Raw genomic sequence first — 13,453 nt, forward strand, 5'->3', positions numbered from 1 at the left:
ATGTTACACTCCACTGAGCACGGGATCACTAAGATCACCAAATCAAGATGAGCTGCCATATGGTTTGGAAGCTGGTAACAAACGGGGGACTTCTTGCCAACTGACCCTTCACACCTACTCTAAAACAACATGGGAATTTTACTAGCAGAGCCACATGCTCCACCGTCACTTTCTCCTTGGAGCCAAGTTCTCCAACTGTCCTTCACAAGGTCCGTCCCGGGGAGCCATCCCCTGCAATGGAAAACCCATCTCACCCTCCCGCCACCTTCAGCAGGTACCGCTCCCATCAGGCAAGGCTGCATCTCCCCTGCCTGGCTGGGAAAGAGGTGAAACGGCAACACAAAACACAATGTGATTGAAATGACAAAAGACCAAGAGCTGCCGAGAAAAGGTAACATTTCAGAGGCCCTCCACTGTGCTCCATACAGAAAGCTTTTTGTTCCCGATCCGAGCCTGAGCTGAATGCGATCGGTGCTGTGTCACAGCCCCTGTTGAGAGATGATGGGACCTGGCAGGCCGAGTGACCCCAGGGAGTGTTCCTGGAGAACAGCAGACCCTCTGTCTGCTGGGAAATGAGGTAAGGGCCACAACGCACTAGGATTTCCCCAGTCTCACAGACAAAACGAGCCTTCACCAGGGCAGAGCGTCCAAAGTCCTGCTCTCACAGTCACCTGGGTGATAGCATCAGGCCTATTTATTTCGAAAAGGCATTAATGCTGAGAGGAGACAACGCGCTCCCCATATTTTACCCACCGGGCTACTGCCCACAGTAAGAGCGAGTGCTAGCCAACGTGTCGCCGACGAGGAGGGTTTCTTTGCAGCACTTTCCACCACCTCCGGAAGGATGAGGTCAGCAGCAACGGCCGACTGGAGAGGTAGAGAGAGCAAATGCGTCCCTTGCTGCCCCAGGCCCTCAGCCCACCTTGGACATCCCTTCAACTCTCACCATCTCCGCATGCTGCAGACCAGCAATTTCTCACATGCCGACTAAAAGTACTGCCACGATTCACGTGCTAAGGGAAACTGCAGTGAAGAGGGTTGATGGTGGGAAAAGTATAAAGAGGGGGACAAATTTCAAGCAAGCTGAGAGACAGAAGTACCGTGAGTGGGCTAAGACTACCCAAACGCATGCTGTTAATATGTGGAGGGTCAGGCAATGTTGTCTTAAATTTTCTTATGTCAAGGAAAGGCAGAACAAGCTTCACAGCCTGCTCCTTGTATGCTAGCTGCAGCCTGCAAAGAAAGTTAGGATTCTGAATGACTGGCTTCCCTCAAATCAATAAGGACGAAGGCACACTGCTCATATGGTTCTTCTGTACCCCGATAATAGGCACCCTGGAGACTTTTATAATCACCCTTGCAGCCCAGCAGACACTGACTGCCAGAGCAGAAGATGCTGAAGAACTGAGCCTGAAGTGTCTCTAATACTCTGCAGATAAACAGCGGGCCAGACAAGCAGAGGACTCATTAAAAACCCACAGACACAAAGACGTCACTCAAGAAGACAGCCAATATTGGATTGTACGCTCAGCGCTCCTTTCTAGTCCACGACATCCAGAGAGTGAAATTATTCTGTCCATTTCCCTGCCTTTCCGATCCCTTCGAGCTGCAGCCCGTGATGACATGCAATACAAGCAGGGGTTGCCGTGACAGAGCGTGCTGTTCGCTTATCGCACGCTACACCTCGACAGTCTTGAGGGGGGCTGTTTACACTCCTAAGTTTTCCGTGCCCAAGTGTGTCTTCTTCCTCCGCTTGAGGCAGCACTGCAATGCAGATGCTGTACCCCCAGCAACAACATGTGTGTGTAATTAGATTCTAATTACAAACCACCTTCAGAGAGACCACACCAGATTTGGGAGCAAAGAAGAGGAAGCTTTAGCAACAAACACACACAAAATCTCTCTGCAAAGAATGCCAGGTTTTCCTTCCTACAAGGGCTGCTGCGTATGGGTCCAGGAACTGAAACCCGGCCCTTGGCACTAGGGACACTCTCAGCCATCTGCAGCCTCATTAGAAAATAGTCTGTAGTGGTACACAACTCCTCCAGAACAGAACAACCCTCTTTAGTAGCTGCACAAGTCTCTTGGAAACGCTGCACAGATGAAGGGATTCAGACAAAGAGCCCATTGACCATGGAAAGGGCAGTTACAGTGTTTAAAGGTTAAGAAATCAGAAGGGGAGGTAATTCTCCTGTATCTTACCAAAATAGCATAAAGCTAGCATGTTGGTCAAGATCAGCCCAGCTTTTTTGGATGGGTGAGATATTAGTAACTTCTTACATGAGCTCCCACCTGGAAACTGACCCCAGTTGTGTGTGGTACTGTGTAACTACATGGGTGCACACAGCCTGTTCCCAAAGTCCACGTCCCAAGAGTAGCATCATGCATGTCTAAAACTATACCCCACTGTGTCCTTCTCAACAATATATGGGTGCTGGACACGCAAGGCATCTGTCACCACAATACCCAGAGACGCAAGTCCAGCAGAAAAAGATTCAGAGCCTGCCAGCTATTTATTTACCTTCCCTCTCGTGCACAAACCCTTCCTCCTGAGCTCAGGGCGGCTCACCTGTTCCACCAGGATCAAAGGGCTACTTGCACCTTAGTTCCCCTCCCAGTCTGCAACCGAATACACCGCTTTCAGTGCGAGAGCCTTGCCTTCTCCTGGCTGGTTTTCCAGGTCAGCCCAAGCCCCGTTCACCAAAGGGCAGGACTCCGCTGCAGCTGTTGGGTTCAGCTGCCCTGCTATTCTCCCCTTCTAGGGCCATGAACACAGAGACACAAAACAGTTTTCTTAGAAATAAAATGTTACGGAAAATAATCCACTTTAGGAGCAGCACCATGAGCTCACAGTCCCCGTCTCCCCTTCCCCTTCCTCTCCCCTGCATTCTACGCCTCTGCTGCTATCCCTTCCAATATTTGTTTCAATTTTTCCGCTTCAAGAGCTTCTAAAATTACAAGCCAGGACTTGTCCTCAGAAAAAGGCACAAGAGGGATCACCAGCTGTCTTGTCTCCCTAACTACATTAGTACCCTTTGCCTCTGAACTGACCCCAGTACGCCTTTAACAAACACTATAATCACTGGACCTATTAGTATTCATGCAAAATGCCATGCCCCCATTCCCCATTCCAGCCTTCCCATGCCCTTACTGTATTGGCAGGTCACATACACACTGCTTTCGGAAAACAAAAGACATTTTACCTAAGAGTTAAGCTGGGAGAAACACTGACCAGCCAATGTAAACACCGGCCAGATTCCATTTGCACCTTTGTCATCCATACTGGGCCATACCTTCAGCCTTCTCTACCTCGGTTTGTCCCTACCTCTGTCTGTCCCTCCAGACACACACACTCTTGTCCTACCCCCTTTCTGTAAAGAAAGGGCTATGAAGCTTTGTTGTCTGAAAAGCGCACAAGGGCTCTAGGGCAAAAGGCACATAAATGCAGTGGCTCTATGATCCTTCCTCAGCCCATTAAGAAGCAGTAAGTAGATGCTGGCACAGAGAAGATACCGACTGAACAGCATCTGTCAAAGTTCATTAGTTTACCAAGATTAGCGGATCATTGGGCATACTTTTTTGGCAAAGAAAAACCATCAGACTTGCGATTTGCGGGCCTGAAAGTGAGGGGACAGCTTCCCATCGCCAGTCACATTCCACACACCAGATGGTCAAGAGAATTAGACGTCCCAGCCTGGCACCAGAGAGCACGATCTGTACTGGCTTTTGGGGACTCCCAAACACAGGTGGATTACAAAGCTAGCCATCAGGGAGGCCAGGAAGCAATGAAGATCATGAACTGAGCAGTCATGTTGTTTAATGGCACTTGACACGGACACTTTAAGATCAAATTTGACTCAGAAGTGATTCTACAAGTCATCAGACAACACTCTAATATAACGACATTAACTAAAACAGATTGAGGAAGGCAAGACAGAAGGAAGGCGAGGGATGATTTTTTCATGGAACGGCTAGCCCAGATTTCCCATGTAACATCATCTGTTCAGTCACCTTTCCTTTTGCCTCGCCGCCTTTCTGCCCCTGCTCTCCATTCCACAACAAAGAATTCATACCTGAATGGGACTTCCTCCTCTGGGAACTCCATGTAATATCGGATGAAGAATCGCTCTGAGTCCTCTCGCTCCCCATCGGCAACAATGCTTCCATTGAGCTTGATGATAGATGGCAACCTGCATGCAGCCACCAAGAAATACAGTCAGCAAAAAGAGAAACCCAAACAGGGTGACCAACAAGACAGTCACCATCAAAAGCTACGTGCCACAAGATTAACACCAGGAGAATCCTGCCAGGTAGCTTATGCCTCGGTCCCCTAGAGAGAGAGGGCGAGTTCCATGCAGTTACTCCAAGCACATTCAAAATTAAGCACGTTCATTTTGCCACATAAATGCATCGCATGCACTGGCATGTACGAGACTCAAAAAATTCTCTGAGAAGTAGAGAAGTTAGACTTAACATTTCCACTACTCCCACTTTTCCACACAACAAAAAAAGGTTCAAATCTTTCTGAGCAATGAATTCATACAAAGCCCCATCTCCTAACAGCCTCTTCCTCCAACTACCCACTCCCAGCCATTCATTGCCATGTAACGCTTCTGCTGAGCAGAATAAACAAGCAACAGACCTGGCTATTAGCAGCTTCCTGCGTTCCTCAGTGGTGTAGGACTGCAGCAAAGGGATTCCTAACAATTTCACTTCCTCGAGCTTGGGAAAAGAATTTAACTTGTCAATGTCTTCCCAGCAATGCAAACCTGCTCGAAAGAAAAGACTTGCTTAAACAAACACAGATAATACATCATGTATCCAAGATAATCAGACACAGCCAAAGAACATACATGACAGGCGAGCGTCAGCTGCTGTTTCTTTAGAAGTCAGCTTTTTGCTCATGATGCACTGCAAAAAATCTCCTTCATTTGCTTACAAGACAGAGTAGTTTAAATTCTCTCATGCTGTTTTGTAAGTCTAGAAGGATGATCTCCATGGCTGATTAGGGAGCTTAGCTTTTATGGACCATTCAGTCTTTGGCCTCACTGCCGAGAACTGACTAGCATCAGTTATGATGGCTGCATCTATAAAGGGATGCTGCCTTAAGTAGTATTAAAGTCATCAGGACTTCTGTCATTCTAGGCGTCACTAAACAGCCATCAAATGGCTTCACCTCGCACACATGACCACCTTGGGCCCCATTTCCACTCAAACCCAGTGGTAAAATAGTCCCAGAAGCCATCCAGCCATTTAATGAAAAAGCCTTTAACTCAATTTCAGCCCCCTGAAGACCTGATATTTGGGATAACAAGGCAAGCAGAGAGGGTAAAATAAAAAAGCTGAGGATCGAACAACAGTACAGCCCTGATTATGTGGCAAGATCAACACTACTCATCTTCGCTTCCCTTTGCTGCGACTGCAGAAACGTTTACCGCGATGCTTTTCCGATGACTGTTCCAGAAGCTTACACTGGCAACGCAAGTTAGAAAACTGGTTTCTCTGAACAACATTCATCAGTTTCACCCACACAGTACAGAAAATGTGAAAAAACAGAAAAATTATCGGTTCAAACCGTGTGTCACAACCACAAGTCAAAAGGGGGTCTTTTCAGAGCAGAAACATAATTCCTGTAAGTATCACGGCAGTGTGTGCGGGGCGGGAAGAGAGAGTTTCCTTTCCCCATAGTGCTCGAAACACCTCTGCCAAGGTCACCTATGCCTAAAGCCATCCTCTGGCTATCAGCATCAGCCACATTTACAGACAAACTGAGTAGAATTTTGTGACAGGAGGAGAACTCTTCCAGCTGGTCTCTGGGGTGCAAATTCACCAAAGAGTGCCCGGTACCCCTCTGAATCATGCCACTCTGCAAGGGCCAAAAAGCTCTTGTAGCTGGGAGAAAGCTAGTGCAGAGAGACAACTGCCTCTGAAGAAGAAACTGCTGTCAGCCATGGCATCCGCCTCGGTGGGAAAATCTGTTCATCCCCTCGTGACCCTGTTGCGCTATAGCTTCACTAAAAACCATTATCTTTAGCTCATCCCTGATCTCCACTAAGCTAAAAGAGCCTGCAAAAAGAGGCACCAGTTTGGAGTCTTCACGTGACATAATTTTGGAGTGCAGCAGCTTTCCCGAAAAAAAAAAAAAAAGTTTAACATGCTCCTTGGGATTTCTATTTGACTTTCAGCTCCCAAAACATCAAAATGCAATACAGAATCCAGAGTTCTTAAATACCTGGCATCAAAATTGCAAAACTACTTACCACAGGAGCACTTGCTCCTCAGTGAGACAGTGCTTTCAAATCCAGCTTAACAGGCTTTTCTTCCTCTTGTTAGCTTTAAGCTTTTATTATAGGGATTCCTTAATGCTCACATTGCAGAGCTTATTAATAAAGTACCTTCTACCTTGGCTAACACTTACCTATGGCTTGCACAGCATATAAAGCTGTAAAGAACAAAAGATGATGCATTAAGTACTCCTGCGGAAGAACTTCTGGCGTATGTGTCATCTCGCAAACACGTCAGAGCCCTCATGAGCTGCCCTGCAGCTCCCTCTCTCTGAGCACAGGGTGCCCTTCCCAATATGCCAAACGCTTATTCTCTTTCTGGAACGTTGGCTAAAAATTCTCTGGGGCTAAAGTGTAAAAGCAGCCTCTAGCATCACTCGTGGTGAGCTTCTAATAACTGACCACAGATGACAGACAGCTTTTGCTGGTGACTGCTTGGCCCTTACACGCCACATACCTACACATACGCTCATTTTACCCAAGATAAAACAGGGAATAAAAGGCAAATGGGATTCTTTCATCCCCTCCATGGCCAGACATTTATTTATCCTTCTCCAGCCAGGAGCACCTGAGGCAGGGACAAGGAACAGAGGGAAACTACTAATGTAAAAAACCTTTGCCAGCTCATTTTGAGTAACTGCCACTCCATGCTACTCTGACTCATCTTTTAGATAATGACTAACTACCAAAAGCAGCAGGTAAAGCCCACAGAGATGGGCAAGTTGATTTCTTGCCTGTTTTCCTCTCCTAACGCTACATTCTTCAGGTCAGTACACTTCAGTACATCTGCTTGCATGGCCCTGCATTAGCACCATTAGGAAACCGGACTTCAGCATGATAGGTCTTTTGGGACTACATTTATCAACAGCTTTTTGATTCTGCCGAGAAGCCAGGATAGATTGGGACAAAGGTCACTGGGCATTTTCATCTCTGCTACAGCAACAGAACTATCCCAAAGGTTTAGGCTCGTGCTCAGCACTTCTGCCTTCACCTGCCCCCTCGCATGCTTTGCAGGAAGCAATGCTGACTGCAGCCAACTTACTGCCAACACAGGCCTAAGAAGCAACCACCCCACGGCCAAAGTTTCAAAGAGCACAAAACAAGTGTGTTTTTCACCTACTCAGGAGGAGAGACTCCAATCAACCGCTGTCACTTATGCTGAGAACAAAAAGCATACTGCTTCCAGGCTCTCACCTGACTTGTGCAAATTGATGGATCGCAGGTTGGGGAACAGCCTTGCTAGGGAATCTTCTGACTCTTCAATGGTCGTGAGGTTGTTGTTAGCCAGAATAAGTGTGTCCAGTGATGGAAACATAATTCCCAATTTTCTAATTTCAGTCCAGTCCTGAAGATTATTGTCAGTTATGTGGAGTAATTTGAGAGACTGACAGCAAACTGGAGAACAAGACACTGTTTCATAGTCGTTAAGGCACAGGAAGAGCTCCTCCAAGCTGCACAGGGAAAGAAAGATCGTATCATCATCTCAATATACCTTGAAAAACAGCTACCCTCTCGGGTACAGGGACATTCATACGCAATTTTAACACGACTTTCTGTAACAGCTCTTATGTGATTTGAAACCTTGGTGTAGAGAAGGCCTTTGAGCACTTCAAATGGAGTGTTTCGACTACGTTTCTGCTCCCATCCGTAAACTTCCTCTGCAGATGAAAAACACCTCTAAGTGTTCTCCTAGCCTCCCAGTATTAATTGTGTAACAGATTGCTCGGGGTGGTGTTCCACATTTGTGCCCAACAAGCCACCAACCCAACTCCAATGGTGATTGGTACCTGCTCTGAATGCTCACCGCTTAATTCAAAAAGGTGTTTTTATACAACACAGATGACAATTTCTTCCCCACATCACTGGTTCTGCCAAAGATTCCCATTAAAGAAAGAACAGGTCCCACTAAGTTTTCAGACAACTAAACTAGCTCTCCTAATCCCAGGGAAGTGTACGTTGGCCACGCAGGATATACTGCTGCCATCATCTCCGCTTACGAAGCCGTACGAAGAGGAACCTGTTATCAAAATGAAGCCACCGAGGACATTCGCAGAAGCAGAATGCCACTGCCAAGGTGGACTGTGACCAAGCCACAGAAATCAACACTTTTGCACAGAAAAGCACGATGAAATATTACTTGACAAGTGGCCAGACCCTCAGACTTACATCCCATTCAAAAGCTATTAGTACAGGTATGCACTGCACCATTCATTCTGCAGCGACTCAGAGGAAAGCGTGTCACCTCCTACATTGCTGGGGTGATTATCCATTTAGATTTGGACAAGAAGCCCCAGGCTTTGCAGCGTCACACAAGTTCAGCTTTTAAGACAATGTAAAGCATTCACCTGGCCAGTTCCCAAGCTCCCAAAGAAAAATATTCCCTTTTTCTCTACTGATCATGTTTGCATCCTCACACCCCTCTCTCCCTCACCATGTGATTTGATAAGCCAGCCTTGACCTGCGTGCAGCGAGCACCCCTTTCTACGCCCAACTCCCCATGCTTACTCTGGTAATTCCTGCAGGATTGTGTGGACTGTTTCCCAGGAAGCTTTGCTGTTGTTGAGCACAAGTTTGCGAACACCAGCGAAAGACCCAGCACACCTTCTCTCTAAAACGGACAAACTGAGAGGGTTGGAACTCAAGTTTAGAAACTCCAAGTGGGGAACGTTGGACACAATTTTACTGACCTAAGTGGGGAGGAAAAAAAAAAAGAGAAAGAAAGAAATGCGTATCAGGCAGTAATCGGACCTCATGCAGTAATATCCCGTCTCCTAAAAGGGGGCCCTTCGGAATCACCACAAGCCAAAGAAACGATATGGGGAAAAAAATAAGGCTTCTGGATAACTACCTGTAATTCATACTCTAGCTATTCGCTGATCTAGATTGATTGGTTAATTGCTCATTCACCTCAACAGTTCATTTAATTACACTATCCGAGCAGCTTGATAAGAGAAAGTCAGTCTCTTGGGAAAGGTCATAAAATCCACCTCAACACCAAGCTTAAGCAGCAGCACGTTACAGGACCCAGCATGCCGAACCCCTCTTTTAGCAGGGAGGCAATGGGCACAGCTTGAGTTTATGGCCAACAACCTGATCACTTGCTCAGCTTTCCACTGCTCCCCACTAGTCACATACCTCGCCATTTTGCCCAATGTAAAAGACAGATAGAAGCTCACTGTACACGTACAATGAATTTCTTATTCAATTCCATTACTCTGAAAACAGCAGCTTTCTTACAGTGAATCCAAATGTTCAGGTAACTCTGGTTGGGGCTACTTTCTCTTTTTGTGCGTACAGATGCACACCTGAGGGCAAAGTAGCAGAGAGGTAAGGAAAAAAGATCAAGAAAGAGAAAGAAAAGTCAGAGACGACGTCTGTACAGCTCTGGAGTGTGGAATACATAACGGATCGTGTGATCGGGATAGGTGCTGACCTAGATACTGCTAATACACAGAAAGATATGGGAACAAGTTATTTATATGATCAATTTGTAGTCATCTAATAATGATTAAGTGAAGAGAGTAGCCAGGCAGCATCAATTTGTAAAGAACACATAACGTCAATCTAATTTTCCTCTTCGACTGGGTAACTGATTCAGTGGGAAGTAGTATAAGGGAACGACAGCTTCCGACACCATCTGCACACCAGTCGCATAGACAAACTGGGGACTTACAGTGCCTGGGATAGCACTGTAAGTTAAGAGTTCAATACAAAGCTAGCAGACATACCAAGGGAGTGTTCTAGCAGAATGCTACTCGTTATGTTTTCAATGACCAGAATAATTGAACGCTATTGCGTTTTCTTAATCTGCAGGTGATACTAAGGTGGGAAAGGCTGCCATCACATTGCAGTACAAGACTAGAGGCCAAAGCGAAGCCACCTGAAACCCGTAAGATGGGTTCAAGTTCAGTTGAAGGATAGTCAAAGTACTAACGTTCATCCAGAAAATAATTACGAGTCAGAGAACACCTAGCTAGAGAGCTCCACTCCACAAAGCGATTGGGATGGGAGGAGATGGGGCAGACCATGACATCCACAGGTCAATAACAGGGCCCATTTGATAGCAAAGGGCAATTGTATCATGCGGAGGTTGAATTCAAGTGTTGCATACGTGATGCTGGAGGTAATTAGTCTGTCTCACTTCGCACCTCATCTTAGGTGATGTCATGTTTTGGGCACTATGCCTTAGGAATGAAGTAGGCAAACTGGAATGACATCAGAGCAACAAAAACAACACAGGATTTAGAAAAACTGGCCTACGATGAATGATTGGATTTTTTCAGTATTATACTAAAATAGGAAAAGAAGACATGAAAGCTCTTCTTCGTGGGTATAAAAGGCTGTCATATAAGGAACAGCAATGAATGCTCCTCCGTGTCTGCTGAGAACAGGGCAGGGAGCAATTGGCTTAAATTACAGCATGGGAGACTTAAGTTACATAGTTTAGACTATGAGGTTATTAGCTAAGCATGGGAACAGGCTACCCAGGGATCTGGAAACACCATCACTGGCAGTTTTTAAGACTTGGGTAGATATTTATCTGTTGCAGATGGCCTATGAAAACTTAATCCCATCTCGGAGGAAGGGGCCAAAGTACACAGAAAACCTTTCATTTCCTGCTTTACTGCGGCTCATGCAAAAGCCAGCAAATTGTCCTGTCCAGGGTAGCCTAAACAGACTGAACAAATAGCAGGGTGTGAGGCATGCAGCTTACGAGCAACAAGTGTATGTGCAGCTCTCCCAGCTGCTCACCAGATGTGAGGCGAGCCCCGCTGAGAATAAAAGGCAGAACAGGGAGCGGAGAGAGAGCACCTCATTACTGTGGGAGGGGGCCTTTCAGGGTCAGAATAAAACAAGTCAGGAGACACCATCCCAGTTCTTAGCAGATATGCCCTCGGTACAAAACCATCTTCCCTGGCTCTAATCTCAACAGACAAGCCTAAGATCTCTCTCCCACTCACTGAGCTAATACCTTCTAGGCTAACAAGGAAATAACAGAAACAGGGAAACCTATCCCACGTCTGACTTTGCGACTCCCGTGCCAGAACTGGGACATTTCTGCAAACACTGCATTCACTACTTGTTTAAAGACGTAGCAGCTTGATGCAACAGAAACACATGATAATTTTCATGTTGCACATCCTGTTCTTTTCCACATATTTCCAACAATAAACACTAACATAAAAGCAGAACATAAGCCAGTGAGGAACTGTAACAACACTTGAACAAATTGCAATTGTTTTACTTGTATTACATTGCATTTATCTAGCATATTTCATCCAAGCACTTCAGAGGATTTTATAACAGCATTTAGCATTAATTAATGAGGCCTCAGAAATATTCTTTGAGGTAAATGTTATTAAACCTGTTTTGCAGATAGGGAAACAAAAGCAGAGAGAAAATAAATACCTTGCCCAGCATCACAGAATCGGTGGCAAAGCTGGGAATCAACTCCCATTACTTAGACCTCCTCAGGTCTTACTCTGTTAAAAACTGCACCGCTCATTAATCTGTTGATGTTAGAAACCCCAGTTCCGGTGCTTTGCATGATAATATATTTGTCACCCACAGGCCAAGATTGTAAGTCATGAGGTAAATGGAATGAAGTGCCCAAATGAATTAAATTCATCACGTTTATTGCTCAGTTGTTGTCAAAGTAAATAAGCATCAGCTTCAAAGATGAGAAAGAAGCCACAAAAAATTGAAATCTCTCTACTTTAAATGAACGAAGTACTCTTATAACCTGCAATGCATTTGCAGTCATAGTAACAGCCATCAAAGTTATTCAGAAAGATGCACATGTAACCATTTTACCTCATGCCAGTCTTCCAGTTTATTGTCAGAAAGATCTAGCTCAGACACATGAGCACAGAAGGCAGCGATTTCATTCTCATCCCCTGCACAGGTTATGCCACAGCTGTTCAGTACCAGCACGCTTGGAAGGTTGAGCCGATCTGAAACGCGGAATAAGAGAAGATGCCCTCTGGTCAGCATTGCATTGCTTAGTTACAGAAGGTAACAACAAACACAAACAAGCATGACATTCAGCAAAAGAAAAGATCTACCAGTAATTCCACAATTTACGTATATTTAAGGATCTCAGGATAAACATGGATTTTATGACAAGTGACCAACATCAATCAAGAAGTCTTCTTGTGTCTAAACATGAAGTACCACTCAGTATTGGTGCTCTTCAGTTCCTACATGCATTTCTGTCCACGTTGCAGTGAGGACAGGCCAGTCCTTTGTAGTTTATAGTATGTCTCATATCAGTTCTTGCCAGAACTTATGCTCTTCCCCAGGCATCTGCAGATAGGATACAGGACTAGGTGGACTGTTAGTTGCACAGACTCAGACTCCCTTATCCTCTCCTACTTAGCCCACTTGGGGTTAGGAACAGCAAGGATGTATTTAAACATTTCTTTTCTAAGCTTTCCCTTTTCAACAATGGAGAACATTTAGCATTCTTGCATCCTGGAAAAACTTAAGTCTCTATTCTGCCTTTTATGTTTCTGCTTTGGTTTTGCTCTAGTTCCTTCTCATGCAGGTAAATGTCCTCGCAGCTATTTACAGACAAGGACTTGGATCACAATCACAGCCTGATTTGCTAAGGCCAAAACATGACAAAGTTAAAAGCTGTGGATTTGTAACAGGAAACCATTTCAACACAAGAAATCCACATTTAGGCAAGGCAAGGCAAGCTATCAGTCTAACAGCTCTACCACCTTTGTGGAGAATCAAAATCTGTTAAGACTTAACAACAACAACAATCTTTTTCCTAGAAAGGTGGCCCTTTTTCTCTCTCCTTAATACTCAACAGTCACCCAACTAGAAGGGGATTCTAGCAGCAGACAATTATCTGGAGTGATCTGAGTTTTCAAGTTTCCTGGCTCATTAGTGTTTGGCTTCTTTCAAGGATAGTGTTGTGCTTTGGGAATTAGTCATGATGTACTTGTAAGCCATACCTTGGTCACATTTTAAGACTTATAAACATGTGCCTTCTTTCCAGCATCCAAACAGCTCAGGGAAGCGGGTACTCACACACAGGAGAGAGGGCACTGACTGAATATTCCATCAGGCCAATTTTCTGTTCGTATTAATTTTGAGCAACACGCAGTACATTTTATCCTCAACTGAACTCAGGCCCTTTTTTCTCCTCTGCCAAACTC

General features: G+C 45.4%; 1 protein-coding gene across 1 annotated transcript in view; it reads right to left on the reverse strand.

The window, feature by feature from the left end:
• Positions 1-12,238, reverse strand: part of TBCEL (tubulin folding cofactor E-like) — a gene marked incomplete at its 5' end in the record, with an annotated part of 14,076 nt that extends 1,838 nt beyond the window's left edge. The window contains 5 exons of the mRNA XM_009584413.1: positions 4,074-4,190; positions 4,643-4,769; positions 7,479-7,735; positions 8,790-8,971; positions 12,099-12,238. Coding sequence (XP_009582708.1) covers positions 4,074-4,190; positions 4,643-4,769; positions 7,479-7,735; positions 8,790-8,971; positions 12,099-12,238 — 823 coding nt within the window. The remainder of the gene's footprint in view (positions 1-4,073; positions 4,191-4,642; positions 4,770-7,478; positions 7,736-8,789; positions 8,972-12,098) is intronic.
• Positions 12,239-13,453: the final 1,215 nt, after the last annotated feature.

Source organism: Fulmarus glacialis, unplaced genomic scaffold (genome assembly GCF_000690835.1).
Source record: "Fulmarus glacialis isolate BGI_N327 unplaced genomic scaffold, ASM69083v1 scaffold44198, whole genome shotgun sequence".
Classification (NCBI taxonomy): Eukaryota; Metazoa; Chordata; class Aves; order Procellariiformes; family Procellariidae; genus Fulmarus; species Fulmarus glacialis.